Source organism: Spizellomyces punctatus (assembly GCF_000182565.1).
Source record: "Spizellomyces punctatus DAOM BR117 chromosome Unknown supercont1.3, whole genome shotgun sequence".
Lineage (NCBI taxonomy): Eukaryota > Fungi > Chytridiomycota > Chytridiomycetes > Spizellomycetales > Spizellomycetaceae > Spizellomyces > Spizellomyces punctatus.
The window spans coordinates 172,827-185,801 of NW_015971539.1; the positions used below are offsets into that span (position 1 = coordinate 172,827).

At 48.2% G+C, this 12,975-nt stretch overlaps 4 protein-coding genes across 4 annotated transcripts; 3 read left to right on the forward strand and 1 right to left on the reverse strand.

The window, feature by feature from the left end:
* Window positions 1–921: 921 nt before the first annotated feature.
* SPPG_01746 (uncharacterized protein) lies at window positions 922–2,437 on the reverse strand. Its single transcript, XM_016750062.1, has 7 exons — window positions 2,232–2,437; window positions 2,110–2,137; window positions 1,984–2,025; window positions 1,758–1,920; window positions 1,593–1,692; window positions 1,398–1,531; window positions 922–1,336 (listed from the first exon to the last, which is right to left on the reverse strand). The coding sequence occupies exons 1-7, from the start codon at window positions 2,283–2,285 to the stop codon at window positions 1,291–1,293; spliced, it is 567 nt and encodes a 188-aa protein (XP_016610699.1). The 5' UTR covers window positions 2,286–2,437; the 3' UTR covers window positions 922–1,290.
* A 1,988-nt stretch (window positions 2,438–4,425) lies between these two features.
* Window positions 4,426–6,095, forward strand: SPPG_08955 (uncharacterized protein). The gene has a single exon (XM_016757105.1). It carries the CDS (start codon window positions 4,829–4,831, stop codon window positions 5,828–5,830), a length of 1,002 nt encoding a protein of 333 aa, XP_016610700.1. The 5' UTR covers window positions 4,426–4,828; the 3' UTR covers window positions 5,831–6,095.
* Window positions 6,096–6,793: 698 nt separating this feature from the next.
* On the forward strand, window positions 6,794–7,944 carry SPPG_08956 (uncharacterized protein). Its single transcript, XM_016757106.1, has 5 exons — window positions 6,794–7,073; window positions 7,149–7,176; window positions 7,252–7,338; window positions 7,398–7,602; window positions 7,672–7,944. Exons 1-5 carry the CDS (start codon window positions 6,994–6,996, stop codon window positions 7,776–7,778), a joined length of 507 nt encoding a protein of 168 aa, XP_016610701.1. The 5' UTR covers window positions 6,794–6,993; the 3' UTR covers window positions 7,779–7,944.
* Window positions 7,945–8,845: 901 nt separating this feature from the next.
* SPPG_01748 (uncharacterized protein) lies at window positions 8,846–12,824 on the forward strand. The gene is made up of 4 exons (XM_016750063.1): window positions 8,846–9,556; window positions 9,948–10,271; window positions 10,329–10,486; window positions 10,553–12,824. The coding sequence occupies exons 2-4, from the start codon at window positions 10,089–10,091 to the stop codon at window positions 12,585–12,587; spliced, it is 2,376 nt and encodes a 791-aa protein (XP_016610702.1). The 5' UTR covers window positions 8,846–9,556; window positions 9,948–10,088; the 3' UTR covers window positions 12,588–12,824.
* The last annotated feature ends 151 nt before the right edge of the window (window positions 12,825–12,975 follow it).

The following is a 12,975-nucleotide window of genomic DNA, read 5'->3' on the forward strand; positions in this document are numbered from 1 at the left end:
AACTTATGCAAGGGTATACTTGTTGGAATGACTCTTCAGGGCCAATGACGTCCATAAGCAGACATCTTGAAACATTAGCCAACATAACCAATACATTGTAAGTGGGTTATTGCTAATTACTTGAATTGATTATTCTGGGTGTAACTGATAGCCAATCTTAACTTGTGCCCCACTTGTCACTTCACTTACTTACTTGACGGTAGAAAGTAACTAAAGAATAATCTGGCGTACACAGGATTGGATGTTGATGGAATATGGTAGCATGCTGTAGAGTGATCAGATGTGAAAAAGGTAAATAACCAGTGAATGCTTCAATGATTCCAATGCATTTTCCTCATCTTCCTTGTTCCTTAAACTACAAGTAAATGGCACCGTTGAGTCATCTTTTCAATGCAAAAAGCCCCAGTACCAGACAGTGTGGGATGGCTCGTTGAGTAAAAATTGGGGACTAAACACACCCACTATTATGACCAAAAGTGTAATTCGGAAAGATACAAAAAGGGTGTTGAAAAGATCTATGAGTGATACCCAATAAGTTGGTATAGAATTTCCCTGCTCTACTTTCATCACGTTCGTCCAACATCGAATTTCTTTCGTTGTCTATAAGAATGTTGCAAATCGGGTGAACCTCGCAAAGGGAAACTCGGTTTGTGGGATGGTTCCTGCTGGGCATTAGGTCACGGTATATATACAAGTGCACAGAGTTCCATCTGATACAATTCATCCCAAGCTGCCCCGTACGGAGGAGCATCTAATGGGGTTCAAGATGAGGAATGTTGCAAGGCTGCATCCGGTCTCTGGTACTCTGCAAGATCAAATCTTCTTCGAGTGCATTGGTTGGACCGTTGCGTTGGATATTAGATTATCTTCGCAATGACATATAACAGTCAGCGTTTTGATAACGGTAATCAGCAGCGAGTTGGGAAAGGTTTGGACTTGTCCACAGCAAGGATGGAGGGCATAGTACAAAACAATCTGTTTCCAAGGCATGTTCTTGCGTGCGGGCTACTCGCTACGGCGAATTCTAACATGCGTCCTTTATCAAATGAAAGATGCAGCACTTTATTTCCTTCTTTACAACGTGACTAGGATGCAGATGCCGAGAGTAAAAGATGGTTCTCGAAAATATGAGGCTCTAAAGATTGTCCAAAAGTCTGGCACGTACCAGCGAGGACAATTCCATGCTAACTATGCATGACCAGCGGTTCATGGTCTCTCGCGATACGAAGATGCTTACGGTACATGACAAGACTAAACGACGGAATTGTTCTTTGTGATTCATGAGCTCCTCTAAGCTCCCAGTTTGGTCATTGCCTCCATCACCATCGCATTGCACCTACATATGCAAAACAATTTGAGCAACACAGTTCATAATCACGGACCAGATCGCAACGTACATTTTCGCATACGGATTATTCCGCACAGCAGCTTTTGCAACCTCGTTCCCGTATCGTGCTCCTTGGGCAAAATCGCTCTCCGCACCCGCAGCGTCCCCCTGCGATTTGCGGATAATTGCTCGTTGTGTATATGCCTGATTTGGCAAAGTTGGGTCAGCACACTTGTCGTGTAGTCAGGCTGGATGGAACAGGTACCTGTTTGAGGACTGATGCATTTCCTACACCGTATTCAAGTGCCCGCTCTAAATCCTCCAAAGCCTCCTTTACTTGTCCTTTGAGACGGAACGCTTGTGCTCTGCACAGAGGTGAGCACACATAAACAACACAAACTGCACCCGAATCTTGTGCCTTGCCACATACCGATTGTTGTATGCACTTGCATATTCCGGGCAAAGAGATATGCATTCGTTGAGCTTATCGATACTCCCTACGAGATCATTGTGTTCCGCAAGGATGACGGCCTCTTGTTCAATCATTTTGAGACGAGTGAGTGTCATGGAATCGATGGCGGGTAGTGTGGTTGCTGTTACGAGGGCATGGGGATGTCAAAATATTTGATCTGCACAGTGTCACCAAAGACATTTACCATTTCCAAGGAGTGGTTCATCATCCAACGCCAGCCCCGAGTCTATAGAGAGAGAGTGACAAGAGCCGGTTTCGGTCAGGTTGATTTAAAGAAACTGTTTTGCCGCATGGGTCTTTTAGCACATACCAGGGTTGAAAATGAGATTCAGAATGTTCTTGCAACGCAGCATATCATATGAAAATCAGATGATATTCACAAAAAGCGGAGCGGCCGGGGACAATGCATCATTGCTCCTCATGGTAACCCACCTCGTCGTGCCGGCTGACCGCACTGACAGCGGCCCCATTCCCAGGTTGTTCCATTGTGGTTGGTCTGCAAAATGGGGTTCCGCTCAATGTACGTGAGCATATTCCGCCCGTTCGAAACCACACTCCATCCGATTATGTCGTTCAATCACATGCTGCCACATGATCCGATTCCGGTTGCTCTACACCTGCTGACGTTAACCTACACTTGCTGACGGCAGATCGGGCATCCGCCCCATTGGCACCGGTTCCAAAACCGAGGCTAAGAAGAGGTTCGGATGAGACCGGCTCCAATCACTGCTTTCGGAGGGCAAGTGGCGCCGCCCGAGCCTCTTGTGAACGGCAAGCACATGACTAAAAGTTTATCCAATCCATCCTTGGGATTGCCCCCCAACCAGTTGCATTACTCCCGCAAGGCGCGGATGAAATATCTCGTTTTCATTGAATAGGGGGCACTATGGGGGGGAGGCATGTGTTATCTCTTTGGCTGTTACGACCTGGCAATCTTTTTTATAAATCTGTACATCGTTCCACCTGGCATCTCCTTTAACGAAGGTTGGGGGCCATGCGTGAGATACGCTTCTTCTTCTTCTTTGACCCTCTGTTCTTGCAACAGACCCCACTCGAAAAAAAAGGCCCACGGACGAAAACGGATCACATTGGCCAAGACTTCCGGTCCAACGCACCATTTGTGTGATCGTGAGTTAGCCTGGCGCGTATCTGATAAAACTCCTCCTCTCATTTGCAATATTCCTCTCCTGGAGTTTATTTGGGTGACACGTCGGAGGAAAAGACATCCGCGTTTGCAAATGAGACTTACTCTCCTTCCACAGAGAGAACGTTTTTGTGGGCCAGACTCTGTCTTCCATGCCTGGAGCGGGTTTTTTTTTCCTTGAAAGCTGATCTCGACTTGAACGGGAATTAATACTTTCCGCGGAACGTGTCTGTCCATGGATCAGGGTCGTGCGTGATCTCATAATCAGTCGGTCATCGCCACCACATGACGGGGACGCGTGCCGTTCACTCGGTCCCTTGGGTCTGCACCAGGAGCATCGGGCGCACCTCCCAGGGACAACGGACTCACGGGAAAATGGCAAACGCCCACATGTCCTTGCACAAGCGTTTTGCAACTTCAGGGTCAAGTGAAAAGCCATGGGAGGCGTACCAGAACAAGAATTTAAAGAAATAAAACTTGTTTACAAAGCCCCACCCGACCAACGGGGTGTGTGTGGTGCATACTGTACCTGGCGTCTGGCGGCATGTCACAAATCAGGACAAGATGAGAGCGTACCTCCATGTCGTCACTCTGCCGTAGTTTCCAAGGTGTTTTCCCCCCCCCATGCGTGTGTGTAGTGCGTGTGTTTGTCAATAGTACAATGGGGGCGATAGCGCCCATTCAATTGTGGAGATCACTTGTATATTTTTTCAAACATGGCGTAATTGTTTTTTTTATTACTAGATGCTAAAACGAGCATGAATCATTCTAGCTTTTCCCCTCACTTTTGCACGCGCATAAAAAGCAATTCTGGGCCTCGACAACAATCTTGTTCTCTAGCGCGCCGATGGAATAAGTTGGGAGGGGGGGATCCGAGCCCGTGTCTTTCACTCCTCCACAATATGAGTGGTTTACAAGAGCGACAAATTGACAGTTGAACGCAAATTGCGGTTGACCCGCATTGTACTGCGGTTTTGATTTTCTCTCGTCTTTTTTTTAATTTTCAATACGAACAATAGGGGGCGAACAGAGCAAAAGGGCGCTGGCGGTAATAAAAACTTTTTGCGCGTGCAGGTCCGTGTCAAAAAGAAAATAACGGAACAACGGAAGCTCCACGATGATACAAAGGGCAGACGCATGACTGCGCCATGAGATCAGTGGCTGACTTGTTCACGTGATGCGTCCTGAAGCCAACATTCTGGTTAACCTTCGCAACATCGGTCGAACTAGAATCGTACCTTACCACGTTTACGTCACTTGTGTGCGCCGTTCTGGGATTAGAGGGCGGTGCTCCAAACTCTCCGGGAATGTGGATCCATGCAACTAGGTCATGGAATTTGAGCCCCCTTCCCCTTTGTTCCCCAAATCTGAATGTTGTTGGCAGGAGAAGAAAGATCCAATTATCCTCCAAGGTCTTACGCATCTGGCCTCCTTTTCACCCCCCAGGGCATTTCCCTCCCAGAGTCCTTTAGGGTTCAAAAGAGCATTATTGCCACACACACACACGGCGGAATCGTCGTAGACAAGTGCTCTCGCATTTCCGTTAAACACTTCTTTTTTTTTTTATCCCTTCTTGTGGCCCCCTGCATTCCCTTTTTTTTTCCGTGTCTCTGGGCGGGCTCATTATAACAGACGCATTTTGAACAAGTCGTTTGGGCTCTGTGCAAGGATCTCTCTTTGAACGTTAACGTAGCCATTATAAAAAGCCCTCTCGTCCTGGTCTTTTTCCCCGCAAGTCAACTTTCAAATATTCCTTTTTTTTTATCTTGTTACCATTCCTTTTCCCATCGTGAGGCTTTTCGCCATCGGCAAACCTCGTTCAAGCCTCAGATCCCAAACGTAAAAACAACAACACGAACAACAACTCCCGCCGTTCATCAAAAAGATGATTTCCATCGCCGACCTTGTATGTCAAGAGTCTCAAGATCCAATTCGTAGTAGATCGCAGGATCTCTATCCACCACGAAACGATATCTACAAGGCTTCCCTACAACCTCGCAAACTCGCTCCTCCTCCTCTCGACATTGCCCTTGCACGGCTGTCGGGGACGCCTGGAGCGCCTCGCGTCGCCACGTATCCTTCCCCGTCTCCTGACAACCGATATGACGCGCTTTCGAGGACGATGCCTCACGGTCACGGCAGGACCGCGACTTTCAAGACTGCTGCGATTCCCCTAGTGAACCGGTCCTCGTCAGAGTATGGTCACCTATACCAACCACACCATCACGAGCCCGCTCAGGCCTGCTGCAGTCACCCGCTCAGTGTCGCGCCCTCACCGTCATTGTCACCGCCAGTACACGCAAGCTCGTCTTGCGGTCGGCACAGTCCCCGGCGGTCATTTGATCTCGGCAACCAGATATCCCAGGCGCCAGCAGATTGTGAAAAGCAGTCGTCTCATATTGCATACCCCCCAAGTCCCCGCGACAGCGAACGTTCCTTTTCGTCTTCAAGTACGGTCAGTGAATCAGAGCCCTTTGAATTGTCACCATCAACTCCCGTCCACCACCACGACACTCAAAAGGATTCCGCCGACCAAGAAGCAGCAAATGCTCACTTTGCCGCTGTACTTCAAGCCGCTGCGCTAGAGCACTACCGGGAAGGCAAGGTCAATTGCCCAGATTGCGGCAAGGACTTTCATCGCCTGTGCAACTTTCGCTCCCACTTCCGCATTCACCAACGCACACGGCCGTTTGTATGCAAAGTGTGTTCGCAACAATTCCTTCGCAAACATGATCTCAACAGGCACGAACGGATTCACGCTGGCGAGAAACCGTTCCGTTGCCGACGTTGTGGCAAGGGGTTCGTACGCAAAGACGCCCTCAGGCGACACGAAAACATGATTCCGGAAATCCAAAAGTTTCGATGTGTCGTCAAAACAATGATGTGAAGCTAGCCGTTGGATGGATTGAAATTGATGTACATAGTTGCTATAGTGGGGGACAAGACAAATTGGGGAGTTAATTAGAAAGCCGACGCATTGTATTGGTGTGAAAACAATGCGTGACAGATTTAGTCTTTGAAGTTTTTATTTTCCTATCGTCTTTTTGTTAACAAATTATATTTGATGTGCTTTGAGATTGCTTCACTGTCTTTGATAGTGTATTGGCAAAAACAAATGTCAGTGCCTCCACCACACGCAGTCCCTACTAGGCCATGATCTGGAACTCTTGATGGCATTGAAGCCAGACTCTTGCATCCAGGAGCGAATCGACTGGGCAGCATCACAAGCAAGAGTATGTTCAGTAACGAAGGCTTGGAGACTATAAACTGCATGTCAGAAGATGACCCGATGACAAGAAATGCAAGAAATGCCCTTGATATATACCAACCAAGCTCAACAAATGTGGCAGCATAATAGCAGGTTTGTTAACGGATCCAATTGGTTGCAGCTGGTTCTGATCGCTGTTGCTGTCGGGGGGACGAGGACCTCGGCACCAGAGCAGTATTCTCATGGTGGACTGAGACTTGAGCGTTGGGCAGATGCTTCGACAGTCGAGGGATAAAGAAACAAGATGGGGGGAAGAGGAAGAGGGGGGTTTATATGGAAAAACTGAGTCGATAATATTGAGTCATGCAGGTGGCAACTGGAATATTCCTCTCATAGATGGCCGCAAGGGATAGTATCCGTTCATTGCCGCAGGTATTGGACCCGTTTTTCATACTGGCCACACATATTGGACCCGTTTTTTCATGATGGAGCATCTCTGTGGGTATAGTTCATTTGCCTAAATCGAGGGAGGCATCTTGCATTTCATCTCATTCGATCCAGTGGCTGCATCTGCAGACTGACAGTCTTTCACTATGTTTGCTCTCATGACTGCGCCATGTCCGAGACGTGTCCGAAAGGACTATGAAGTTCGCCTGGTGGACCTTTTTTCTCCTTTCTGCCAGAAACCTTTTTCCCCAGATCCTGCGCGTTCTCACACCTGCGCAGTCCCGCTCCTCGTCGCCATCCATTCACACACTCGTTCTCCACTCCTGCGGCCCTCGGTGCAAATCCCCTCTCAAACCTCGGTTGATTCCCGACAATTCTTTGTTAAAGCCAAAGCCATGACCACTGTTTCCAGTCCACGCAAACCCTCCCACGCCGGTGTGAAGATGACGTCGGATGGCGCCTCCGTTGCCAAAAGGTGCGGTGATAGCTGCTTTAGCCGTAGGTGGATGCCCTCTTTGTCGACAGACCATTAATACAATGTTACATGCAGGCTGCAGAATGAGCTCATGTCTCTAATGGTGAGTAGGGATAATGGCATTCCAGTATATATTGTTGGAAGATGAACGTGAATAATGGTTTGAAATTTTGGACAGATGGCAGGTATACCAGGGATTTCAGCCTTCCCAGATGCTGATGACCTGACGTGCTGGACAGCCACGATTCACGGAGCACCAGGAACGGTACGATCCGAACATGAGCACTTGTTCTTTGGTTTGTTTGTTTGATGACTTTTTTATAGGTGTACGAAGGCCTTAAATACAAGCTGTCCATGAAATTTCCTGCAACATATCCTTACAATGCACCGACCGTCACCTTTAAAACACCATGCTTCCATCCAAACGTGGACATGAATGGTGGAATATGTCTGGACATTCTTAAAGACAAGTGGTCAGCCGTTTACACAGTACAAACGATTTTGGTGTCTTTGCAGAGTTTGCTTGGAGGTGAGAATGCATACATGTCACGGCGGTTGTCGAGAGTCGACTGGCTGATGACGGCGCATGCTGTAACAGAGCCGAATAACGATAGCCCGCTCAACAATGAAGCTGCGGAGCTCTGGGATCAGCCCGACCTGTTTCGAAAACAGGTGCTTTCGGTACATCCTGGTAATGACGAATAGATAATTTTTTGGTTTTGTTTATGATTGTGGTTGTTGGGTGTACAAAAGTGATTTCTTGGGTTTGCATATATAGAACTAGACCAAAGTATCTAGTAGGCGTACGAGTTGTTTTCAATTGTACAAAAGTCGAAACTGAGGAGGAATAGAACGCTGTGTGGTGGCAAGACGCTGTTCGTTGGGGTTCGGCATTATTGGACAAATGATCTGCGCAAACCGTCAACCCGAAGCAACGCGACCATCTCGTCAAAAAGTCAAAAATGCAAAATAGATCCGCGCGTCCTTCCGTGTTTGATTTGGTTCCAATTGCTTTATCAAAGGATCCGGATAAAGTGCACTATGGCGGCTGGAGGTTAGAGACTGGATGCAACCATTCTGGTGTTGGAGGCTGCTGTTGACATTGATTGTAATCACATGCGAATAGGGCTTGCTGAGACTTGTACGGGAAAAACCTGAAGTCCTCATGCAATGCAATAGGGCTTTTGGAAAGGTGGGCGGGTGCTCCAGGCCTCGCTCTCTCTGCCACGAGCTCATCAGTCATCACGATCAAATCTGGGAAACTCAATTACGCGTGAAGAGGTGGAGGTGGGGAGGGGGTCCGACATCATCGGCATTTGGTACAACTCTCTGGATCGATCATCTGAGCTCATTGCCATCAGTGAAACAATCGTAAAGCGATCGGCCGCCCTGCTCAGGCTTGGTTGAGAGTTGGGATTTGGTTTTGTCGCCACGAGGGTAACTGAGCCTGGCCTGATCAAAGCTTTGATCCCATTTCCCTTCCGACTTGCTGAGAAACAGTGAACCTTTTTGAAAAAAGCCTCGCCAGCAAAAAATCTTTTTACATCTGTGCTTGTTATTTGTTGTTGCTGTTGGTGTGATTGGAATTCCCCAAAAACCCTTTTGGCCCTCAACAGGGCATCGGAGCTTTGGACTCCAGGGGCTTGTGGTAAATTGTCTCAACGCATTTACTATCCAGTGAGGTTCTAGTCGATTAGAATGCGATCATGTGATGTGGTTTCTTTCATTGCCGACTAAACGCGAATTGAAAGTTTCAATGATGAGAAGGGAGAAAACACGGTGGGGTTTGCCCTTCCTTTTTGTCCCAAAAACTCGCTTTGGAAAGACCGGGTTGTTCGACGACATTTCCCATCTTTCTACGACCTTCCCTTGTCGCCCCCCCATCACCGAAATCGACATTGCCCTACTTTTTATTCTACAGTATACTTGTCACGCCACGCAGAGAAAGCACAAAGCCACTTGCAGCACACAAGTGTGCGGTCGTGTTTTTCAACCATTCCCATTCTACAAAATCATTCTTGTGCTCTTACCGTTTAGCCATTGTTCTTTTTGGCTTGTTCCGTCTTACTGAGCTGTCGGTCCAGCAAACTCGTCACTGCTACTTACTATCCTATCCTTCTTTTGCACCTTGCATTGTCGGTGACTTGCTCAAACGGACACCTGCCATCGACACTTTCTATTGTGTGTGACGAGCACTTTTGGTCTCTCTACTTTGTATTCAGCAAGCGACATTGTAAACGTTGAAAGTGTCCGTACGGTTTTCCTTTTGAGCTACTTTCGTTACGCACATTTGACGCCACCCCCGCCTTGTCCGCGCGCCCGTTTCCTGCGGATCCGGTTTCCAACTTCTTTTTGTCTACCCGACCGCGGCTGTTGTGGAAGTTCTTGTTCAGGGTCCCTTGTCGGACGTTTCTCGTTATCTTTGTTTATCGTATTCCACGTTTGCGGACTGGCCATTGTGCTGATTCTACTTTTTGAGCAAGGTAATTGTGAGAGCATCTTGGAGAACGGTCTCGGTTCTGGGATGGGAGGTTCAAGGGTTGTTGGTTGGAAAGGAAACTAGGCACTATGAATGATAGTGGAGGTGCTAAAGTGCAATATGTCGCACATGTAAATTGGCGAGCGAACGTGTATTTGGTCAGTTGGTCTCTATGTGCAGGAAGCGATTGGTGTCTCATACGGATCATGATTCCTGTTATGCTCGCGTGTAAGATAGTGCGATTGCACCATCTGTTGCTTCGTTGCACCCGTGTGCTTTGGTTCACGGAATGTACCGGCGAGGAGATGCATATCTTTCAGTCGGAGCTACAAGGATTTTGTAACGCAGATCTGGATCTGAAATCTGACCATTTTTTTCCTTACTTGTTTTCTTAGTTTCCCGGGGAAGGTCACGTAAATGCATTAATTTTATGCAGCATCTTCCGAGCGACTATACCACCTAATTATCAGCGAAACACGCGTACCCTGCTTCCCATTTGCCACAACCTATCTGCCTCAACTGTTACCCTAATTGCAATGTCTCACTTACCGAAAACGACGATTCATGTCACTAATATCACCAAAGACAAGGCCACGCTCAAGAAAATGTTCCAAGACATGGAAGGTTTCCGGCGCATTTCTTTTCATCAAGATTACTGCTTTGTATGCTTTGATGATCTGAGCTCTGCGACTGATGCGATTGACACCGTGCACAGTCAGGTAACGGATCTACAAAACTCTTGTTAGTTGTATATCCGGACTGATTGTCTTTGATAGACCGACATGCTGGCTGCCTACGCCAAACATGGTGTTGCATCCGCAACCACACCCACTATAGCTGTTCAGCCAAATCCCATTCTCTACGTCAGTCTCTTTTCCTATTTTACCGAGGTAGAGCTTACCAAGATCTTCCGCTCGTATGATGGCTTTGACAGGTATGTACAGCAGATAAATGTGGGATCCTCGGTGATTTGTTAGTAACCTTTGAGGGCGTCTACTAGCTGTCGGTTCTTTCCAAGCCATGCTCTCGTTCGCTTCAAGGACGTAGAGTGCGCCAAACGAGCGTTGGAAGATTTGAATTCCACTACGAACCTTTTTGCAAATTATTCCACCAAAGGCGCAAAACAGGGTAGTAGCAGATCGTCCCGAAGAGGAACAACATCCAGCTCTACCTCAACAACTACAGGTATCGACGGCGATGGAGCTGCCGAACACGCGAGGGCATCAGACGCGGGCGGCGTCACCGGATCGACTCATCCCAAACGTACCATTCATGTCACCAACATCGACAAAGACAAGGCACACATCCTGCACCTGTTCTCGCAATATGAAGGCTTCCGTCGGGTAGCTTTTTACGCAGACTATTGTTTTGTGTGTTTTGCCGACACCCGCACCGCATCGAAAGCAATTGAAGAAATTCTCTTCAAAACCAAAATGAAGGCCAACTTTGCCAAAGCGGACTTTATTCCTCACCAAATTCCTACATCCGCTATCGGTCACCCAAATTCCATTATTCGCGTCTCGGACTATCCGTCCAATACCTCTGATTATGACCTTGTCAGAATCTTTGAACGACACGATGGCTTTCAGGACATTCATTTTTACCATGCATCCTGCCTTGTTTATTTCAAGGACCAAACCAGTGCGCGCCGTGCTTTAGAGAGCGTCAATGCCACTACCAACTTCACCGCCATTTATTCCAAGAAGGGGGTCAACTCGAGGTCCCGAGGAGGAGCTGTATCCCGTATAGCTCGCTCAGCACAGGCATCAGCGTCATCTGTATCCACCGCATCAGCCAAAACTCTTGCCACTTCTACACCTGCCACCGCTCTTCCTCCAGCAAACACTTCCAGTCAATCATCGCCGGACTCGTCTGAGACGCAAGAAGACGAATCGTCGTCATCTCCGCGCAACAGCCCCTCGCCCGAGCTACCTGTGGCACAAGATACCGACGAGGCCTACGATGACGACGAGCTGATTCCGCGGGAGAGCGAATCTCTCACGGCAACATTGACGCATACTCCACCCAGCATGTTTATACAGCCTGATATGGTAAATGACGTCGTTGTAGCAGCAGCTGCAGAAGCATCCGGAGCTGAAGACGCTGTTCATCAGAATGGGGAAGAGTTTGGCATAGGTGCATTCACATCAGCAGATCGCAGTGACGGATCCAACAGTGTCCATGGGTCAGATCTGGATGGTCCTGACCTGGTTCTCCATGAGCACGTCTCACACCACCTTCAACAGCAGCAGCACGATGCGGCTAAACCGCATTTGCACTTTGCTACCTTTTTGCACCAGCAGTTCCAATTATCGCCGCAATCCAACCAGGCACCGGAAACACTCTCCGCACCCGGTCTCCTTCCGCCCTTTTCTGCAACATCTACCAACATGGCAAGCCATCTTGCCTACGCTCAGGCCCTCGCTGACAAAACGGGGCATTCGTCTCTCCCCTCGCACTTTGCTCAAGCACAAAACATGAGCAAAGACTCAACCATTGCCATCGGAAACCAACTTTTAGCTACCAAATCCTTCCTTGACGACTTGTTTGGTCGCTACATCCGCCTTGAACAAGAAAACCGCGTGCTACGCCAAACCCATCGCCATTCCCAACACCTCGCTGCGCACATGCAAGGAACGCAGCACCCACCCCACCAACATCACCCGTCCCAACAATCACAAGACCAGCAACCCCACGACACATCTGACCAATTCCACACCTTGCACACCCAGCAACAGCTCTCAGATGCTCCTAGTGACCCATCCCTCGTTCCACCCTCCACAACCTCCCAACCACACGGCCACGTTCATGCATCTACCACTGCATCACAAACGGTTCCCATCACCCCATCCTCTGAAACAGCTGAAGCACCCTGGATCGAACTCGACCGCCTCCGTAAAGAAAACGACATTATGAGGCGGGAAAACGCGGTATTGAGAGAGGAGCTCTCTAGACGGAATATGGAATATGAACGCTTGGATGCTGCGCACAAGAGTTGTGGAGTGTTGCAGGGGTTATTGGCCATGTGTGAATAATTTGTTTTTGTTTTGTTGTGGGGTTGGATGAGGTTTTATTCAATCGAATACCGCTCTTTGGATTTTTATTTTTCTCTTACTTGGTTTTTTCCATTTTTGTCGGTTGGTATTTTCGATTGACTGGAAAATAGTGGTGCATCAATGCGCAATGGTAATTGTTTAGGTCCCCGCTTGTGTCTTGGATCTCGTTGTTGTTTTGTGCTCCGTCTTCTGAACAGAGAATAATCTGATGCGGCCGTGTTTGCGTGGTTTCCTCTGTGGCTGAACGCATTACAAGAAGCAATGATTAGGGCAGACTGAACCAAGTTTTAGAAAACGCATTTGGTCTGGATATCTTGCTTCATTGCATTCGTATGGGGAACCATGTCGAGCGTCAATATTCGTCCAA